This window comes from Protomyctophum bolini (assembly GCF_963924005.1).
Source record: "Protomyctophum bolini genome assembly, chromosome: 20".
In the NCBI taxonomy this organism is placed as follows: domain Eukaryota; kingdom Metazoa; phylum Chordata; class Actinopteri; order Myctophiformes; family Myctophidae; genus Protomyctophum; species Protomyctophum bolini.
In genome coordinates this window covers 5,753,280-5,774,262 of record NC_137881.1, presented here as the reverse complement: position 1 = coordinate 5,774,262, position 20,983 = coordinate 5,753,280, and the positions used below count along the sequence as shown (strand labels likewise).

The following is a 20,983-nucleotide window of genomic DNA, read 5'->3' as shown; positions in this document are numbered from 1 at the left end:
GGGGGACCAAATATAGAACCCTGGAGAGCCCCAGCAGGGCATCGAAGTATAAAATAGGGTTTAAGTGTGGTAAATTTCCAAGATTGATAACATTACAAGCAACCAAAAAATGATTCCAGACCACGTGGGGCAAATATAAGCAGAACATCCTTTCTGCCTTACATATTTGAGTATCAATAAGTTTCGTTGGAAATATTATGAGTATTAATACATTCCACGCGTATAATTGACGAGATACCGTGACTGCTGAGATTGAGCATAACGCCGAAGTATTTGCGCCTTTTTGGAAAAACAATGGAATAAATGTCGACGCGGCCGAAAACCGAATACCAAATATCCGAATATATATTAATATTATATATCTTTTTCCTACCATTGCTGTCATGGCCGTACCTTAAAGCTACCTGATTTATGGCAAAATAAATGGTTATAGGCAAAACTTAACTGAAATAATAATAAATGTTTTATGGGTCCATAAAACATTTTATTCAGCTCTTTTGAATGCATTAATTGCATACACTATTCGTATTCGGTGATATATCTTCTGCTTATTTGGGCCGAAACCGAATAGGCAGAAAATGCATTTTTTTGCCATTTTCTGCCGAATATTTTCTGCAGACGAATATTCGGTGCATCACTAATATATACAATAGAAAATCATGAGAGCATGAGCCATGGTGTCTTAACTCTTGTTTTTCTGTTTTCACATGAAAGTTGTATCGTTTGGTTGTACATGCATCTGCCCTCTTTGTAAACCTCCTTTTTAAAAGGTCGCCCCTCCCCTGGTGTTTCTTGTCTTGTGTCTGTGTGTCTCACAGTGGGACCGGTTGCTATTCCTGTCGTGTTCTGTTCTGCTGTGCTTTGGGTTTTGGGTTCAAGGCGCTTTTTAAAAACACTCCCATCCCTTCCAGCCCACTCTCTTCCCACTGTGAGCTGGCCTGATGCTCCCTTCACTTTATTTTCAAACCGCTTCCCTCAGTTCCCTGCACCTAATCTATCATTTCTGTTCTCTCCTTTCCTCTTTGGTCTCATTCGTTGCCTTCTCATCCCACGTTCCTTTCTTCTCACCGTGTGTTGTAGGAGGAGGAGGAGGAGGAGGAGGAGGATGGGAGGGGGTCGCTTTAGAAGCTGTGTAAACTGTAGTGGTCAGTTATCAAATACATTAAGTTTAAGGTCAGTTCACACATCCGTACTGCTTCATTTGACATATTTCGTGCACCAGTTGGCACCGCTCAGGTGGGCTTCTATTCTATTTACTGTATCGGAGCTAATCTCACGTAGCCACTTGCCAGACATATCAGAGATCAACACCCTATGTCTGTAGGTCAGGGATGTCAAACTCAAATACACAGTGGGCCAAAATAAAAAATTGGTACAAGTCGAGGGCCAGACTGTGTTTCAACACACGTGGGGGACGTCCAGGCAAACAGCAAAAAAGTAAATGCATTTAAAACTGAAAATGCATTCTTATTATTAAGCTCAGTTTCCTGTTCTATGATCCTCACCAAGCACTGCTTCCATAGTAAAATGAGAACGTAAATCAAATCAGTTGCATTCATTTCTTATGATCATAGTCTTCTTAGTTAATATTCTTTAAAGCCACACTGTCTCCACACAGAGGACACACAGATGTTTGCCCTCTGCCTCCCACCTTGGTGGACCCTGTTTTCCACAACTTCCCCTTCAACGTCTCAACTTCTCCAAAATGAAGCACCTTCTTTCTAATCATATATTTGGAAAATGGTTTTTTTTAGGTAAAGTAAATATTGTATATAGAGAACAGCATTTTGCACACTCTCAGAGTTACAGACCCATGAGGGTCCATTTGGTTCCTAAATATCATTTTGGGTAGTGGCAGTGGGGGGACCCCCTGGAACTCTCAAGGACCCCCTGTGGGGCCCCCCGGACCCCACTTTGAGAACCATACTGCTGTATGTCGTCCTGTAAAAACCGCCACATCCTTTCTTTCTCCCACCGACATTCTTTCACCAGCGTGTTATCCCATTTTAGGCGGGAACCCCTTTTTTAGTGTTAGCATTATGTTATGCTTTAGCTATTGAAAAATAGCAGATCTACAAGCTCGTAGCGCGCCACCGAGTGGCGCGCTATGAGCTTGTAGGTCTGCTATTTTTGAAAAACTGAAGAACGACTGACATAGAAACACAGCTTTTTCAGAAAACTGTCAGGATGTAGAAGAACATTTTTAGAATCTGATCTCAGATCAGAATGGGTTATTCTGCTGGCTCTCCATCCATCTGAAAACAAGACGGACAGACAGACAGAAAGGACCCCCCTAAAGGACCCCCCTCTTCTCTGTCCTGACTGACTTCTCTCCTCCTATTACTGTAGTTCTGTCTCTCTCTCACACAGACACTCGCACACACACACACTCATAAAACGCGCACCGCGTGCACGCGCACACACACGCACACACACACGCACGCGCGCAGCCGCGCACATACGCACTCATAAAACACACACACTCATAAAACACACACTAGGAGGAAGCACCTCTGCATTTTTCTCTCTGTCAAACAATAACAGAGTGGAACTCTGGGTATTATTGTAGCGGCCGGCCCCTGCTTTATCTGCGCTCCGCAACGCTTCCTGTCTCACTTACTCACACATCCTGTCTGAGGGGGGGGGGGGGGGGGGGGGGGGGGGGGGGGGGGGGGGGGGGGGGAGATGGACAGAGTTAGAGAGAGAGAGAGAGAGAGCTTGGGCTATGAAAGAGAGAGCGAGATAGAGCATGCATGGGAGGGTGAGAGAGAGAGAGGGGTGGTGGGGAAGAGTCGGAGCGATGAGAACGGTATATATATATATATAGGTATATATAGAGAGAGAGAGAGAGAGAGAGAGAGAGGGGGGGAGAGAGAGGGGGGGGGGGGGGGAGAATAGCGATGTTTTGTCTTCCAGCGGGAAAAGCGAGGGAGGGTGAGGAGGAGGTGAAGAGGAAAGGAGGGGGTGGTGGTGGGGGGGGGGTGTGTGTGTACGGTTTTGAAACAGGGAGGTTTATTTTCTGTCTTTGGTGTCTTGCGGGGGGGCCGGGTGGGGGGAGGGGGGGCACTCTGGTGGTCAGAACCTGTGAGTTCAGTTTCCTCCTCAGATGTCTGGACTCCACTCTGAGGACCAGCAGGGTTTTAGTTCTACTGTCCGGTCCGGGACCAGCATCGCCTTGCGGAAACCACCGGACATTCTCTCTCTCTCTCTCTCTCTCCTCTCTCTCCATCTCTCTCTCTCTCTCTATCTCTCACAAGACTAATAACCAAGACGAAGGGAGGGATTTTAATACGGAGAGGGGAGGGAGAGCAGGGGAGGTACAGTTTGAGTGTGCTTGGCCTGACGTTGGTATTTTTTTTTACATTTTGTTTTGTTGTACTTGAAGCTCGGGACACTTGTGAGATTGCTTTCGAGGTGGAACTCCAGGAGTGTGTCAGGTGACTTCCAGGTGACTTCCAGGTGTAACTCCTGCCAGGTGACTTTGCAATTACCTCTAAGCGTTTGGCGTTTTCTAAGAGGGACGGACGTCTCGGCTCGACTCAACTTGACCTTGATGCGTATCGTGACACGAGACACTGCCAGAGACCCTGGTGAGCCGTTCTCGCTGCCTTGAATGGTTGCGTGTGTGCAGCACCGTAGGTAAGAGGCTCGCGCATCATTGGACGTCTTCTTGTGAGACACCTGCCTGCCTTTCAGCCTTGCCCTTAATTAAATTGTGCAAGAGGGACGAGTGCTTCTAAAGCCCAAAGCACACCAATGGGTCGAGACGGGACAAGGCTGTTTTTTAAGGACAAACCACATCAACGCAACTCATTGACTTGCAATGAGTTTCATTGGTGTGGTTGAACTTAAAACGGTTTTGTCCCAACTTAAGGAGTTGTGGTTTGGGCTTAAGTGGGACTAGTACTAGTGCTTCTCATCAGTTTTCTGTCTTGGCATGTCCTATAAAGAACAGCCACAGCGTTATAGTACTATTGTTTACATTGGACTTCCCTTCACAACAAACCCGATATCCGAGTCACAAGGAAAAACATGCTTGTTAACCGCTCTATTAATCACTTAAACCCCCGGCCCGTAGACTTTAGTTGACCTGACCGCTGCTCCTCCAGGGGTCTATAGATGTACTTTAGCCCCTCCTCGGCCCGCGCCAAACCTGCCACAATGCGCTGTGAGCCTCCTCGGCCCGCGCCAAACCTGCCACAATGCGCTGTGAGCCTCCTCGGCCCGCGCCAAACCTGCCACAATGCGCTGTGAGCCTCCTCGGCCCGCGCCAAACCTGCCACAATGCGCTGTGAGCTTTGGAATTCAGCTGTTTCCACACAGCGTTCACCTACGATTCCATGCCAAGGGAAAGGGTTGCTTACTTGGGGGCTCGCGTTGGTGGTTATTATTCATAACACCAGTGGTTCTGGAAGTGAGGATCCAGGCCCGGGACCCTCGGGATTCCCTTGAGGCAGGGGTTTCCAAATGGACCCTTACGGGTCTGTAACTCTGCACGTGTATATACGAATGGACCCGTAAAGCATTTGTACACTCAAGAGTTTGACAGCCACTTAAAATCAATCATTCTGTGTATTTTTCTGAGCTGAGAGCTCGATCGCGGCGGACTTTCCCTGGGCACAGCGTGAGACGCTTCCCTGCCGTTGCACTCTTATCTCGTCCTGTTAACTTTCACACTGTCCCGAGTCCATCATCTCCCATCGATTAGTCTGGAACGGCACGCGCACACACACACACACACACACACACACACACACACACACACACACACACACAACCTTCCTGCTTATCTATTAGAGTCTGACAAACCTATAGTTGTCTCTCCCCGTGTGTCTGACAGCTTGTCTGAGAGGCTCTACTGTGTGTGTCAGATTATGAGCGTTTGACCTTTTGCGGTATCAGTCAGCTGGCCTGTTACAGTTTCTGACCTTAAGTAGGACATTCCAACGGAGCCATTCATAGAGGCTGCAGTCAATCACCACCACACAGATTGTCTGGACCTGTAATGTTGTCTCCTCTGCCAACCTCTGCCGTTTCACTCTCTTCTCTTCTCTTCTCTTCTCTTCTCTTCTCTTCTCTTCTCTTCTCTTCTCTTCTCCCCTCTAACCCTCTCCCCTCATCTCACCTCTCCTGTCTGTCTTGTTCTTCTTTCTTTTTAACTCTTTTCAAACAGTATTTTCATGAATTGACCTTTAACAATTTACAAGTTAGGCACAAGGTGAGCAGCATGGACATTTAGAGCCTTTTATTAGGCGCTAAAGTATACAAAGACTAACGTTTGGACCTTGCGGTCTTCGTCAGAGTCAGGTAGTTAGTCTTTTGTGTACTTTAGCACCTAATAAAAGGCTCTAAATGTCCGTGCTGCTCCAGTCTGATTGTAATTGGAAGTGCATTCCATAGTTTTGGAGCCAGAAGGGAGAAGAGTTTGGGGCATGGGGAGCGTTGTTGTCCCGGCGTTTTTAATGAAGGTATTTCCAGTTTCCCTGCGTTGGCTGATCTGAGCGCTCTGGACGGTTTGTAGGGTTCGATCAGACTTGTAAGATATGGTTGGAGCTGTGCCTTTGGTTTCTTTGAATGCCAGCATCAGAGTTTTGTATTCTGTGCGGGCAGCGACCGGGAGCCAATGGAGGGAGCGGAGAAGGGGGGGAGACGTGTGAGAGTTTTGGGTGTTTGAAGACCAAGCGAGCTGGGGCATTTTGGATCATTTGGAGAGGCTTAAGTGTGCATGCCGGTAGGCCAGTAAGTTACAATAGTCTGGATAAGGAGCTGGGCTGATTCCTGGGTGAGGAATTCCTTTGCATAAAAATGGTGATCCTGCACTGCTGTTTTTTTTGAGTGGTGCAACCACTCCAAGGAACAGCAATGTCCGTGTTCACCTACCTATGTGTTCACCTATATTAACGTTAACCCACCTATGTGACTATGAGCACCAGTATGACTATTTGTACCAGTAGGGGCACTGTTGTGCCAGAAACAGAGAGAAAGATAGTGCTGCACTGTTGCCTGCTAATATGAGAGAGAGAGAGAGAGAGAGAGAGACACTCAGTTCACACAGGTGTGATTTTAAGACCAGAGGTCTCAGTACTTATATACTTGGTTCCCTCCTTTTTACAGCTCGTTTCTATTCTAGACCAAATCTCTTTACAGGAAATAACAGATCTACAAGCTCACAATGTGTTGCATTACTATACCCGTTGTGAGGCTGTAGATCTGCTGTTTTGGGGGTTTTTTGCCGAATGTTCAACTATTTTCGGCCAGAATGTTCACCTACTAAATGACCGGCCCGGAATAGGAACGCTATAGGTTTCATGTGGTTCAGATTATCAGTGGCACGCACGCGCGCGCAGGTGGTGACCTGCATTTTTTAAATGGTATTTCTTGGTTTCAGTGTGAGGGATTCAGACCTCAGAGAGAGAGAGACATCCAAAAATAGAAGCGGATGCTCCGTCTTGTGAATGTGATTAAAGTTCTGAACGTCTGCTCCTTGTGGTGGCATCACTACTCTGGGATCCATTAACCCACCTGGTTCCAGTCACCTGGTTCCACCCCGTTGGACGAGCTAAAAGTGACTCGATATGTCATCCAATTATTCTCCTTTAGAAGAAGAGACTTCATGTGACTTCAGGTTCACACGAGGGATGTTATTCATCTGGGCTTCGGTTGTCAAAGGAACAGAGAGGTTTGAGCAGGACTGTGTCAGAATTAGACAGATCGTCCAGGACCCCCGGAGGGTGACCTCATGACTGCGTCATTTCTCAATTTTAGTGTGTCTTAAGGATGCAGGATGCTGGCGGGCGGCGGCTGTTCGCTCCACTGTCCTCTTATGACATCATGGTCAGAATAGGGAAGCTAGGGTCCATGTGGTCATAGGAGGATGAGTCAAACCTAACTGTGTTACCCTGGGGGACATTGTTGTTGAAGGCAGACCCAGTCATTCTGTGGGACCGTCCTGACCTTCTGAGTCCTGACATGACATGACAGACATTTGGCGAATTCATGTTGGTTGTTGTTGATGAATCTGAGTGTCTGAAGAAGAGGATGTTTGTCATCGTCGGGTCAAACTAGCATTTCCTGAACTGAGGCATGAGTGTTATTTTAATGCGCTGAGGTCATCGTCACAGTGAGGTCATCGTCACAGTGAGGTCATTGTCACAGTGAGTTCATCGTCACAGTGAGGTCATCGTCACAGTGAGGTCATCGTCACAGTGAGGTCATTGTCACAGTGAGGTCATCGTCACAGTGAGGTCATCGTCACAGTGAGGTCATCGTCGCAGTGAGGTCATCGTCGCAGTGAGGTCATCGTCACAGTGAGGTCATCGTCATAGTGAGGTCATCGTCACAGTGAGGTCATCGTCACAGTGAGCGAAAGCATGTGAAGCGTTCTGAGCGAGGTGTCACTGTTGAACGGAAGGAAGGCCCTGCTAATTTATTATGAGAAAACATTGGCGTTGGTTTTACGATCGGCGTCAGTTGGTAAAAATCAGGCTGTTTCTGCTCAACAACATAATATAAAACAACATATAGGTAGCACCAGGTCTAAATGGGTTAAACATACATCACAATACAAAACACATAACGGTACATATGTCATACTTTAGTCTTCTGTTTAAAGTGGTTTTCAGTTCAATACTGGTTTCCAGGTCCTTCCACTGTGTGGCTCCTATGGTAGTAAATGTGACCAGATTTGCAAATTCCAGCACGAGCTTGTAGGTCTGCTATTTTTTAAAAATCGAAAGAACGACTGACATCTGCTACCCTGGCTCTGGGGAGATGTTTGCGTACCACGGTCAACAGACGATATATCCCTTACAGATGTGAAGCAAGATGTTTGACATCAATAAATACCACCTCTTATCAGATTCCCTTTCACTGCGATTCCTCACTCCACTTGGATGCCAATTTGGCGTGGAAACACAAAGGATTGTGTTTTTCCGCCAATTGTCGAGGGATTGATTCTATAATTACTGTGGTTTGGGTGAACCTTTTCACACAAAAGTCTTGTTTCCAAAAAAAGGCTTCAGTAACAATGGTGTGTACTACCAGATCACATTGTTGGAGAGTTGGCTTGTTGCAAAACACTGGATTCATGTTCGTGTTCTAGTGGAGAGATTGTGTGTTTTCTTTTGGGTTTCTTTGTCAGACAAATTTATTTAACGCCTCGGGCATCACTCACACATAAAAGAGGGGGACTTTCAATGGGAGTTGTGTGGTTTTGACCAGAGCCATCTAATAGAAGAGTTACGACATCGAGGGGGCAGAAATCGAGCGCTGTTCATGCAGCCTGAACTGAGACAAGCTGGAGTTGGAAATACACGAGGGCGGCGCAAATAAGAGCAATTCTAGGCATGCGTGCAACATGACAACTGTTTTAAAGTATTGTACAGTAAAAACTAAAGTCTCTGTAATGTTTATGTTTGTACGATTACGTACAAGTCTATCTAGGAGAGCCTCCATTGGACTGAAGCCCCATGAAGTGAACGGAGTTTGCGTAACTCTGTCTTACTCTATGGCTCTGGTTTTGACGAGACAAGCTTGCTCCGTGGCTGTGTTGTGGGGAGAGGGGGCGGGGTTGGGGCGGGGGGACAGACAGACAGACAGACAGTAGACCTTCTCAGGGGATGATTTAAGGACGTTGTGGGTTGAGCTGAGCAGTCATTCTGAGATAAGGGGGGGGGGGGGGGGGGGCACTCTGCATGAGGGAATCAGGAAGCGGCACTGTTTCCTCTGGTCACTGGGGGCCCTGCTGCTCCCTATCATAAACAATAATACTCCAAAATGTCCCCCTCCTCCTCCTCTCTCTCCATCCTATTCCAGGAGTCTTACCTCCCTGCCGGTGTTCTGTGGTTTTACATGGCACTAATACTATGGCGAAAAATGTTCGTCGACTACCTTTTTCCACTGACGGGGGGGGGGGGGGGGGCACTCTGCATGAGGGAATCAGGAAGCGGCACTGTTTCCTCTGGTCACTGGGGGCCCTGCTGCTCCCTATCATAAACAATAATACTCCAAAATGTCCCCCTCCTCCTCCTCTCTCTCCATCCTATTCCAGGAGTCTTACCTCCCTGCCGGTGTTCTGTGGTTTTACATGGCACTAATACTATGGCGAAAAATGTTCGTCGACTACCTTTTTCCACTGACGAAAACTACATGGAAACTAAATGAAAACTAAGCCATGATGACTAAAACTATGACTTCATATAGTGTCAATTTCCTCAACAAATAAAAACTAGACTAAAATGTTAGGAAGGGACTATAGTGGACAAGAGAACTAAAACATTACACTCTCAAGAGTTAAAGATCTAATAAGGATCTAATACTCTCCATCATTTAGCTCGGGGACCACCTGGAACCCCTTCAGGGACCACTGGTGGTCCCCGCCGGACCACTGGTCTGTAGTGGACACAAAGCCATCAAACGTGGGACCACACATAGTAGTGAGTTGATGGACATGTTGGTCGCCGCAGGCATCGAGCCTCGTGTGCGTCTTTGGTTGCAAAGAAGGAAACACTTCAACCCACGTCTCCCCCCCCCCGCCCCCCCCGTCCACTCTGGTTCTGTTATTGATGCTGTTTTTGTCCACTCCACTCCGCGGAAAGAATTCCCGGAGTTATTCCCATCCGAGCCCGGCGGCAGTGTTGCCATATTTTTTTTGCGAGAGACCTCCTAATAAGCAACCAGGTCACTATGAAAACAACAAACCCAGAAGAAGCCACTATAAGCTATGGCTATTTGAAACTAGCCGATCTACAAGCCCACACAACGGGCCTTGTTTCTAAAGCCCACACCAATGTGTCACCGTTTAATCTGGGAGTCCTTGCCATGGAAATGTTTTAAGACCCACTGGTTTAAACGACATTTAAGAAGGAAGCCTAAATAAGCAACTATACTTTTGAAACTACCAATATTTCCAAGCAACTTCACAGAAAAACAAGCCAACAAAGACACTTATAATAAGCGGTCATGGTAACCCTGCCAGGCGGTATTCCGAGCTGATATTCCCCCTGTTATTCCGAGGGCTATTCTTAGCTGCATAAATAATGGACCATTCAGACACCGGGAATGTCCATTCAGACACCGGGAATGTCCCAGGAAAGCGTGTGGAAGTGTACGATATACCTAGCTGGAATCTGAGGCTCTCTTTGTATTGACACCAGCTGCACTGGTGTCAATACAAACTTATAGTTGATAATGCAATATATGGTATACTATACAGCATACCATAAAACAATTATGGAATAGACGCACGCACGCACACATATCCACCACTGGGATTTCTTGGGGACTGAATTATGTCCTAAGAAATCTGGATCTGTATGCTGCAGAGCGGGTCCTTGGGGTCCAAGACAAATTTCTCCCTTGGGAGACCAAATAAAGAAACCTTGAACCTACTAACATTATTTATGAAACAAAAACAGTTGAACATTTCTGTTCTGGGACATTTCTCAAAATGCCTGCACTATAAGGTGACAGACAGCACACGCTGGAATCACCGACATGTACCAGGGGCCTCTCTCCCCCGAGTCCACTGCCCAGGGAAGAGTGCCGACCAGGGGCCACTCTCCCCCCGGGTCCCCTGCCTAGGGAAGAGTCCCTCCCTCCAAACCGTCCACTTCTTCTCTCTCTCACACCTCGGTTTTTCGGTCGCGGCTTGCCCGGAGAGCGATCCACAGGCCCGAAATTAGTCTGGAAAAAGCATGGGATTTTGAAATTCCAAATGTGTAGGAACCCTAGTGTGTATGTGACCTCGGCAGCAGTGCAAATGAGGGTGAACCTCAATTCTCTTTTCGAGAATAAATAAAGGTTTCAATCAATCAATCAATCAATCAATCCAATCAATCAATTTACCGTTTGCCTCTCTCTCTCTCTCTCTCTCTGTCCACAGGCGCACTGTTCCCTTCATCAGACCTCATTCCTGGCACCTGGCGAAGCTAGCGGAGCCTCCTCTTCCTCCCCCGGCCCCTCCTCTTCCTCCTCCTCCACCCTGCCTCCTCCCACCGTCTGGCTCCCCTCCCCTCCCCCCTCCTCCTCCTCCCCCCACGGCCCCCCCCTCTGCCATGCACCTCCACCCCGGGCCCTACACGCTACCCTGGCACACCACCGACAACAGGTAAGAGATGAGAGACGCACGGCGCACGCACCAATGCACACACACCCCACGACTTTCCTGAGTAAACCAGTGGTTTTCAAAGACTAAGGCAGTGCTTCTCAAACTGTGGTTCAGGATTTATGTTTGGGTCGCGGACCAATTATTATGAGTAAATATTCCCCTTTTTTTCGTGAAATAATTCCCATTAATATATATTTTTTTACGTTTAAGAAGTTGTGAAAATGGCAGAAGCTTGCGACGTGGCAGGCTATACTGCCATTTTCACAACTTCTTAAACATTTTTTTTTTTAAATATAAATGGGAATTATTTGACTAATTTGCTAAATATGTTTGACCAGGTGAAGCCGGAGTAAAGCACATCCCTGTCAGCCCTAGAAATGAATGCCCAGAGGGGAAAAAAGCAGTAAATCGGTGTGTGTGACCATCATCCTGTGTGTGGGTGGGGGTGTGCGTCAGAGCTTTTAACCCATTCTGACCGGGAACCCATTTTGGGTGTTAGCATCATGTTGTGCTTTAGCTATTGAAAAATAGCAGATCTACAAGCTCATAGCGCGCCACCGAGTGGCGCGCTACGAGCTTGTAGGTCTGCTATTTTTGAAAAATCGAAGAACGACTGATATTTTTAGAATCTGATCTCAGGTCAGAATGGGTTAATCAGACCAGTGTGTGTCCAGTGGAAACCTCGTATGAATCTGATCTCAGGTCAGAATGGGTTAAATACCACCCCAGTCACCCTATGACAGCAGCACACACACTGCAGTCCCTCTGCCTCCCACCCAGTCAGTCACCAGGAGGGGAATTCAGTCCTCATGACAGCACCACAATGACCAGGAAACCAGTGACATCACCGCCTTCCAAAGCCAAACCCACGGCCCCCACGCAGGAAGCCAGCCCATTGGTCTATTCTCGGGCCCTTCCATTCAAGCATTCCTCGGCGATAGCCAATCAGATGTCCCCAGGGACATGTCTTGACTGTCTCTATAGGGGGGGGGGGGGGGCTGAGGTGGAGGCTTAAGGTGGGCCAATCAGATGTCCCCCCGGGGACATGTCTGACTGTCTCAATAGAGGGTATGCACATGACATCATCGTACCTGGAAGTTACGCGGGAACGCCCACTGAGTGGCAAAAAAAACTACTTTCTGGCCTTGATGACAGCCCATTCATCCAAACAGACAAAGTCCTGTCTGATTGCATTAAACAATGTTAAACTCACCAACATAATTGCAGCTGAACGAAAAGCTTGAATTATCCTCTTTCTATCTGCAAAGTTTTTTGTTTCATAAAAATCCACCATAGAAACGTTATGAGCTACTTTCTGTCAAGAAATGCCCTGTATTTTTTTCCCCCCTAAGTGTCAGAGTTTGGAAGTGCTTGTTTTCAATAACACAACATTTTGCTGCCTCCTGCATCATGTGACATTTAGAAACGGGTGGACGGTTTCCAACGAGCGCTTCCAAACTCCAACACGCTGCTCAATGTTTTGCCACTCAGTCTAGATGAGGGGGGCGTGTCCTGATGGGAAAATCATGCATGTGCATACTCTCTATAGGAGAAGACAGAGGTGGAGGCTTTAGGGTGGGTAGAATCAATGGCAGACGTGCTTTTGAACTTCCACAGTGAAAGCGGCATCAATAATGTAGACGGCAGTTTGAAAGAGAAGTGAAATCAAGAGATCCCGGACCTATTTCCCCCCAAAATATATTCACTTATTAACTAAATATAAATAAATATGAATCAATTGATAGATCGATTGAATACTTTATGAACAGTTTGCAAACAGTACAGTGGTACGATTAATACACGATGCTGCTAAAAGGATAACACAAGAAGCTCTATAAGGGCTTGTTTCCATTATGGTCGTCTGACATAAAGGTTTAGCACAAAACTCAACATACAAAAAAAGGTTTGTGTGTAAATCTTGCATCTTTCTGCAATGTTGTGCACTGTTCAAAAGTGACAGTATGATCGATGAACGACTGTCTCACCTCAGCAGATGGATTTGCTGAGTACCTGAGTCTAGAAACAGCCTCTCCCAGGTGTGATGAAGAAGGCCTGCATGGTTGTGTTTCCCCAGCAGAGTAAACACTGAGGCCGTTGATATTGGCCTCCCTCTCCGCTGTGTGTCAGGAGCCCGGATAGCTCAGTCGGTAGAGCATCAGACTTTTAATCTGAGGGTCCAGGGTTCAAGTCCCTGTTCGGGCGATGCTTTTTCTTCAGTGTTGTCGTCGTTCCGCATGACGGTCGATATTATATTAGAGCCGTAGGTATTATTATGTCTTATCTCTTAGACAAACTGCTGCCATAAATAGCGCTGTGTTCTGAGTCAACGGGTCTGTGTACACAGTGGAAAATAGCCAGTATTTTGTGCTCGCTTTCTCTCTCTGTGTGTGTGTGCGTGTGCGTGTATGTGTGCGTGCGTGTTTTATAACTGTATACCATTTGTGCACATGTTGTACATTAGGACGGTAACTATCAACTATTCCTTAGCTATTATACCAGAAATAATACTTTTTCTATCAATTATTGAGAAGACTTTTATGGATAATAATTTTGTATTTGTAAATATCAATGAATCGACACAAAAAAAACGTAATGGATTTGTTATATAATCGTCTAAATGGATTAGTTTGTATAAACAATCTAAACTCCTGCACTTTTTAGTGGTTTGCGTGCGTGGATCACTTCCATCGTCACCGACTCTGTGCTCTACAGCCGGGCACCGCTCTAGTATTTTATAATTGATCCGATCGATCAATTCGATGTAACTAACTGTTGCATCGCTACTGTAGGGAAAAAAATGCCTATACCGCTAAAAAAAAGCAGTTTCACAAAGAAACCAGAAAGTACCAAAGTCCTTTTTAGAGGAGAAAGGAGAAGTAACGTCTGTCCTGTTGACTCACATTAAATATAGCCTTCTGTCTTTATCTTAGCTTTACGTCAGTCTTTAAAACGGTTCTGCTTTTGATAGCAATCAGTGATCTAATGTCCCCCTATTAGACTTAATAGTCCCAACTGGCTTAGATAGGACCGCGTGTGTGTGTGCGCGCGTGTTGTGTGTGTGTGTGTGTGTGTGTGTGTCAGTTCCCTTCCCACAGTGAGCTATACCTGACCTCATCTGTTGGTTCATATTGTGTACACTAGTACACACACACACACACACACACACACACACACACACACACATACTTGTGGACAATGGCATGCAGCTCTTAGAACATGTGGACAAAGAGAGGAAGACAGTCAATAAACCCTGCATGAAAGACACGGACATTTTGTACAGTAAGCATGTCCGTGCACGTGTGTTTGTTTGTGAGAGAGAGAGAGAGAGAGAGAGAGAGAGAGAGACGTGTTTAGTCTGAGAACCCATCGCCAAAAAATAAAGGAAAAACAGTGCCCTCCTTTCCTTGACTGAGTCAACAGTCTGTCCCGACTCCCGAGAGATCATTAAATATGTGTATAGCACACCACACAGACACACACACACACACACACACACACACACACACACAGACACACACACACACACACACACACACCGAGCATTTATCTGCTCAGCAACGTGTGTATCTCAATTAGAGCACGTGTGTAATTATCCGTCTCTTCAATTAGAGAGAGAGTGTGTGTGTGTGTGTGTGTGTGTGTGTGTGTGTGTGTGTGTGTGTGTGTGTGTGCGTGTGTGTGTGTGTGTGTGTGTGTGAGCCGTTTCTCTCTGTCAGTCTGTACACGCACATGTTCCACATTGTCCAGTGATTGGGCGGCAGTGCCAGTCATTTCCTGTCTGGCTCCCGCCTCATTTCCTCCCTTCCTGTCCTTTAACCAGGTCAGATCTATAGAGCGGCGAGGCCCCGCCCCTTGATTCATCCCATTGGTGGACAGTACGGTATAGCCCCCGCCCCTTGATTAATCCCATTGGTGGACAGTACGGTATAGCCCCCGCCCCTTGATTCATCCCATTGGTTTACCAACATGTCGGGAGCGATGCGAGAAAAAAATCACAAATCACATCCGAACCTCGGATGGAGGCTCAAAACCACAGACAGCGCTCGTAGTTTCAGAGATACAAGACATAGAAGTTCCTACTTTATATAGCAGCACGAATATATTCGTACGTAGCAATAACAGAGTTAATAGAGTCTAAAATAGCTTGTCTTCTTCAACCTAGTCATTTAAGAGTTCCTTATTATCTATGCTTTATGAATAGTGACTGTAAGAGATGCTGGAGTGATACATTATCACATCTAAACCTGTTACCTGTAACCTATATGTCATTTCTTTATACCTTTCAATCTGGGAAAGCAGCTGTAGTGAACATTGACAACTCTGTAAACGTTTTCAGAAAGAATGTCGGGATTTAGATGGCATTTGTTTTTGTTTTTACAATAATTGACCTGCAGGTCTAAAATGGGTTTGAAATGCCACAAGTTCACTGACACGCTGAAATGTGATCTGCAAAGCCCCCCCTCTCCCCCCCCCCCCCCGCCTCCTAAAAATGTTTGCTTTCGTACATTCTTTCTTTTTCTTTTTTTTTCTAAACGTTTCGTAAACATTTGTGTTAGTGAAAAAGCTTAGTTTTATGTTACCGTGGCGCTGGATATTATTTCGGGGATGAGAGGAAAAGTGAACCCAGATTTTCCACATCCATAATAATCCATCCATGCAGCCAGGAAGGAACGCCACAGAGAAATGAAGGGAAATGTCAGCAGATTCCGCTGGTCTGGTTGATTCCACTGGTCTGGTTGATTCCACTGGTCTGGTTGATTCCTGCTGGGCTGGTGATTCCGCTGCGCTCGTGACCTCCCTAGGGAGACGCCCAAGAGGCATCCTAACCAGATGCCCGGACCACCTCAGCTGGCTCCTTTCCAGGCGAAGGAGCAGCGACTCTACTACGAGACTCTCTCGTGTGACTGAACTTCTCACCCTATCTCTAAAGGAGATGCCAGCCACCCGTCGGAGAAAACTCATTTCGGCCGCCTGCATTCGCAACCTTATTTCGGTCATGACCCACACTTCATGACCATAGGTCAAATATATCAAATATATATATATCAAATATATCAGAGGAGCAGAAAGCAGACCAGAGGGGATAAGATAACGATAAGTAAAGAGACAAAACCCATTATCGCTAATGGATTCTTCCAGAAGGTTTGGATTCCGCCGGTGATTTAAAAGGTATAGCTAGCTCTCCCCCCGGATTCCAAGAAGAAAGATTGCATGTTTTCTGTGAAATTGAAAGGAGAGAGAGAGAGAGAAAGATGAGTGAGTACAGGAGAGATGTCTGGACGAAAGGACTGGAAGAAAGCATGAGATTTGACTCCTCCAGGCTGGAAGGAAATCCTAATCTATCTTAAAGGAGCTTGGATGAAAGGTCTTTTTTAAAAGCACATCGTTCTGGTGCTGATCTCTGCTCCGTGCGCTGATGGAAAACAGACCCAGGGCCAGCTACACGTGGAGGAGTTGAACGGTGTCTAAACAAGACGGTACAATTAGAGCGATAGGAGAGAACGCTATATGAAGTTCTGTTGTTCATTTATCACTCCACGTCTCACCCAGAATGTATATACGTAAATGTTTGGTGCGGCCGGTTAGTAATAAACGTTGTTTTTGACAGAACCCTTTCGTGTGTGTGTGCTGTCGTTTATGTTGTTTGTCTTTATCGACAAACTCACAGAACACAGATCCGGCACTTTAATGGGGAAAAGATTTGAAATGCGATAGTATCTTATTGTCTGCATATCGCTGCGGTTTCAAAAAGCACCTTCTGTTAAATTTGTTTTTTTCTGTCTGTTAAGAGAATGTGCCACATTTCGAGTTTGGAATAAAATGAGAACGTGGCATATTTTCAACTGATTGAATTTAGTTTTCATTTGTTTCATTTTGTTAAGCTTGTATTTTAAGGACTAAACCTCCTTTTTAACACAAACTAAAACAGTAATTTGGATTATTTTGAGATTGTAATACCTGACTTTCTCTCCTCTCCTCTCCTCTCCTCTCCTCTCCTCTCCTCTCCTCTCCTCTCCTCTCTCCTCCCCTCCAGTGACCTGTCCATGCCGTGGGCCCACCTGAGCAGACCCTTCTCCTCCACCGACCGCAGCAGTTCCCTGGGTTCCATGGAGAGCCTGGACACGCCCCCCCACCACCACCACGCCCCCAACGACGACAACAACGGGGGCTCGCCCATGGAGGACCCCGCCCTCTTCAACGACAAGCGAGACTCCGCCTACAGCTCCTTCTCGGCCAGCTCCAACACGTCGGACTACGCCACCGCCGTTAACCCCCTGAGGCCCGGCGAGGCCTGCTCCATGGACAACCTGCTGCAGAGCCTGGGGGGAGGGGGGGCCTGCAGGGGAGGGGGGGGCTACCCCACCCCCCACCACCCCCCCGCTCTGGGGAGGGGCGACGCCCACGAAGAAGACGAGGCCCAGCTGGTGGCGCTGGCGCTGCAGGGTCTCAAGTCCAGGTACAGGGTGGATTTTCGTCGACTAAAACTATGACAAACAAAAATGTTCGTCAACTACCTTTTTTTCACTGACTAAATTAAAACTAAATGATGACTAAAACTATGACTAAAACTAAAGACTAAATATATTGACAATTTCCTAAACAAATAAAAACTAGACTAAAATGTTAGGAAAGGACTAGTAGACAAGATATCCATCCGTCGGAGAAAACTCATTTCGGCCGCTTGTATTCGCGACCTTATTCTTTCGGTCATGACCCACACTTACAAATATATCAAATATATATATCAAATATATCAGAGGAGCAGAAAGCAGACCAGAGGGGATAAGATAACTAAGTAAAGACAAACCCATTATCGCTAAATATATTGACAATTTCCTAAACAAATAAAAACTAGACTAAAATGTCAGGAAGGGACTAGTGTACAAGAGATCCAGTATAAGTCATGTTACACTTGGTAACAACACTTGTCTACAAGCTCACAACGCGTCGCAGTGCGACACGTTGTGAGCTTGTAGATCGGCTATTTTCAGCAAGTGTAAAGTCAGCCATTACGACGGCATCAAGGCCTGAAACACATTTTAGTCGACTAAATCAACTGTAGATTTAGGGCCGATTCATACTCCTATTTTAGAGCCGAATAAAAGTCGGTTCGGCGCTGTAGAGCCTACAATGTGACGTCATTTGAGGTTCGGGGGGGCGGGTACCGTCCTAACGAGCCGAAATAATTTCGGAAACAGCGGTAACATAGTATGAATCGGCCCTATGTCGAATAATTTTATTTTTCCAGGTGACTAAAATGTGACTTAAAAACTAAAATCAAAATGTTTCCCTGTTCAAATCACCACCAGGTCTCTGACCTCTCTGTTTAAATCACCAGGTCTCTGACCAGGCCCAAGACGGCCAGTCTGGCCGAGAAGAAGGAGAGACCTTCGTCGTTGTGCTGCTACGGAGAGGACCGAAGAGGAGGAGGAGGAGGAGCCTCGGACAGGAGGAGGAGGAGGGAGGATGTTGACGAGGAGACGAAGACCCCCGGCGGCCCCTCCCCGCCGCAGCCCCCCACCAGGAAGGACAGCTTCCGGGCCACGCGGACTCGCCCCGACGCGGCGGAGGAAGAACGGTGCGTTGTGGCGGCGGCGGCTCCGGTGGCGGCGAGCGTCGTTTCCGGCCTCGTCTGTTACCGCGGCAACGACGACGACCACGACCACGAACCCCCCTCGCACAATCTAGAGGTGGGACTTTGCAACGGCTTCCTCCCCCCCGCCACCACGCCCGCCGCCGAGCGAAGCGAAGCGCCGCTGCTCGGCGACAGAAACGGGAACTTCAAACGGGACTCTCTGTATAGCCGGCGGACGCACCAGAGCAGAGCACTGAGGAACATTAGCGTCGACTGCACCGACCGCGCCGACGTCAAAGACGACGAGGGCGAGGCCGCCAACCCCTCCTCCTCCTCGTCCTCCTTGTCGCCGGACTGCAAACACCTGGCCGTCCCGGCGCGGTCCTCCCCGGACGCCGTCACCTCGCCCTGCCTCAGGCTCCCTCCAGACGCCATCGCCGTCACCTCACCCTGCCTCTCGCTCTGCCCTCCAGGTCCCTCCACCACGGAGGAGGACCAGGCCACGGAACAACACCCGCTGCCCTTCGACTTCCGCCCCGACGCCCCCAACAACAACCACCACCACCCCTCCTCCTCCTCTCAGCGCCACAGCGGTCTGGCCGGTCTGGCCGGTCTGGCCGCGCAGGTTCAGATGCTGCACTTCAACGGGGACGTGGAGGAGCCCTCGTCCAAACCTCCTCCGCCGTCTTCTCCTCCGTCCTCTCCGTCCACAGAGTGGTCACACTCCTCCCCACAACACCACCACCACCAACGGGAGGAAGACAATGACCGTGACGTCCACGAGGTGGTCGCCCACAATAACCACCTCCTCCAATCCACGCAGGATTCATGGGGAGGAGGAGGAGGAGGAGGAAGCCGCTGTTCCACCCCAGGATCGGTGTTCTTGGACGGGGACGGTGGAGACAGCGGGAGGATGGAAGGCTCCTCCCTCTGCCCCGTTCCCTGGGGCCGCTCTGTGAGCGTACCGGCCGGGGACCGCCTTATCGGAGGCTCCTCCTCCGCCCACAGCGACCGGGTGCTGGAGAGTGACTTCAGGCCGCTGGCCGCGGCCGTCAGCGTGGACAGCTTGCTGGAGGAGCGGAGGGTCATGGCGGGGCGAGGAGGAGGAAGGAAAGGGGAGGACGAGGGGGAGGACGAGGAAGGGGAGTCGCCCACCAAGAAGGCGTCACGGAGCACAACGCACAACCGGAAGAACCGGCGGAACCGCAGCGAGCGCTTCGCCACCAACCTCCGCAACGAGATCCAGAGGAAGAAGGCCCAGCTGCAGAAGAGCCGCAGCCCAGGAGGGCTGCTCCGCGGCGGGGCAGAGACGCTCCAGGAGGAGGAGGACCTCCACCCAGACCTCTGTGAGGAAGAGGAGGAGGACAAGAAGCCTCTCCGTGAGAGAAGCAACAGGAATGCATTCGTTCCGCCGGTCGGTTCCCTAGAGGCCTCGAATCTGGACAGTTTGAACGCTGCGCTAAAAGTTCAACCACGAGACGACGAGACGTCTTCGGTTGAGAACGTCGACCCGTCCAGGCCCGTCCCGGTGTCGGACGCGGCGGCCGTGCCCAGCTTCGGCCTGGGCATCCGGGTCATAGAGGAACCGGCGCCGGCCGGCAAGGCCCGCCGCTGGCGCTGGACCCCCGAACACAAACTCCAACCGGACCACGAGCCGCCGCCAGGCCGCCGGTCGTCGCCGGGGGCCGGCAGCAGGAGCGAGAGGGACGTGGGGGGGGTGGCAGGGTCGCGCCACGGGGTCGCAGGGTCGCGCCACGGGGTGGCGTGCGCCTTCACCGCCTCCTCCTCCTCCGCCCGCTCGGCCTCCACCTCTCGCATGGAGGAGACGGAGATCCTGCCGTTCGCCGAGAGGATGAAGTTCTTCGAGGAGTCGAGCAGGAGCATGTCGGCCTCCGTGTCCAACCTCTCGGCGCTGCCCAGCCGCAGGCAGAGGAAAACACCCGCCCTCCCCCCGGGGGAGGAGGAGGACGCCCGGGGAGACCCCGACTTCGTCCAGAGCCGAGCCCAGAGGAGGTACTCCTACCAGGGGGGGCTCCATCAGGAAACGGCCCTGCTTCCTCCTCTAGACGTCACCACCACGGAGGCCGTCCGCAGGCAGTCTGTCAGCACCAGCAGGGAGAGGGAGAGAGAGAGGGAGCGGGAGAGGCAGGAGAGGGCGAGGGAGAGGGAACGGGAGCGGGAGGAGAGGGCGAGAGAGAGGGAGAGGAAGAGAGAGAGAGAGAGGGAGGAGAGGGAGAGAGAGAAGGAGCTGGAGGCCGAGAGGGCCAGGCTCTGCAGGGAGAGGGAGAGGGAGGAGAGGG

General features: G+C 48.9%; 1 protein-coding gene across 1 annotated transcript in view; it reads left to right on the top strand.

The window, feature by feature from the left end:
* Positions 1–20,983, top strand: part of shroom4 (shroom family member 4) — a 94,263-nt gene that overhangs the window by 49,661 nt on the left and 23,619 nt on the right. The window contains exons 3-5 of the mRNA XM_080793144.1: positions 10,883–11,107; positions 17,142–17,564; positions 18,447–20,871. Coding sequence (XP_080649270.1) covers positions 10,883–11,107; positions 17,142–17,564; positions 18,447–20,871 — 3,073 coding nt within the window. The remainder of the gene's footprint in view (positions 1–10,882; positions 11,108–17,141; positions 17,565–18,446; positions 20,872–20,983) is intronic.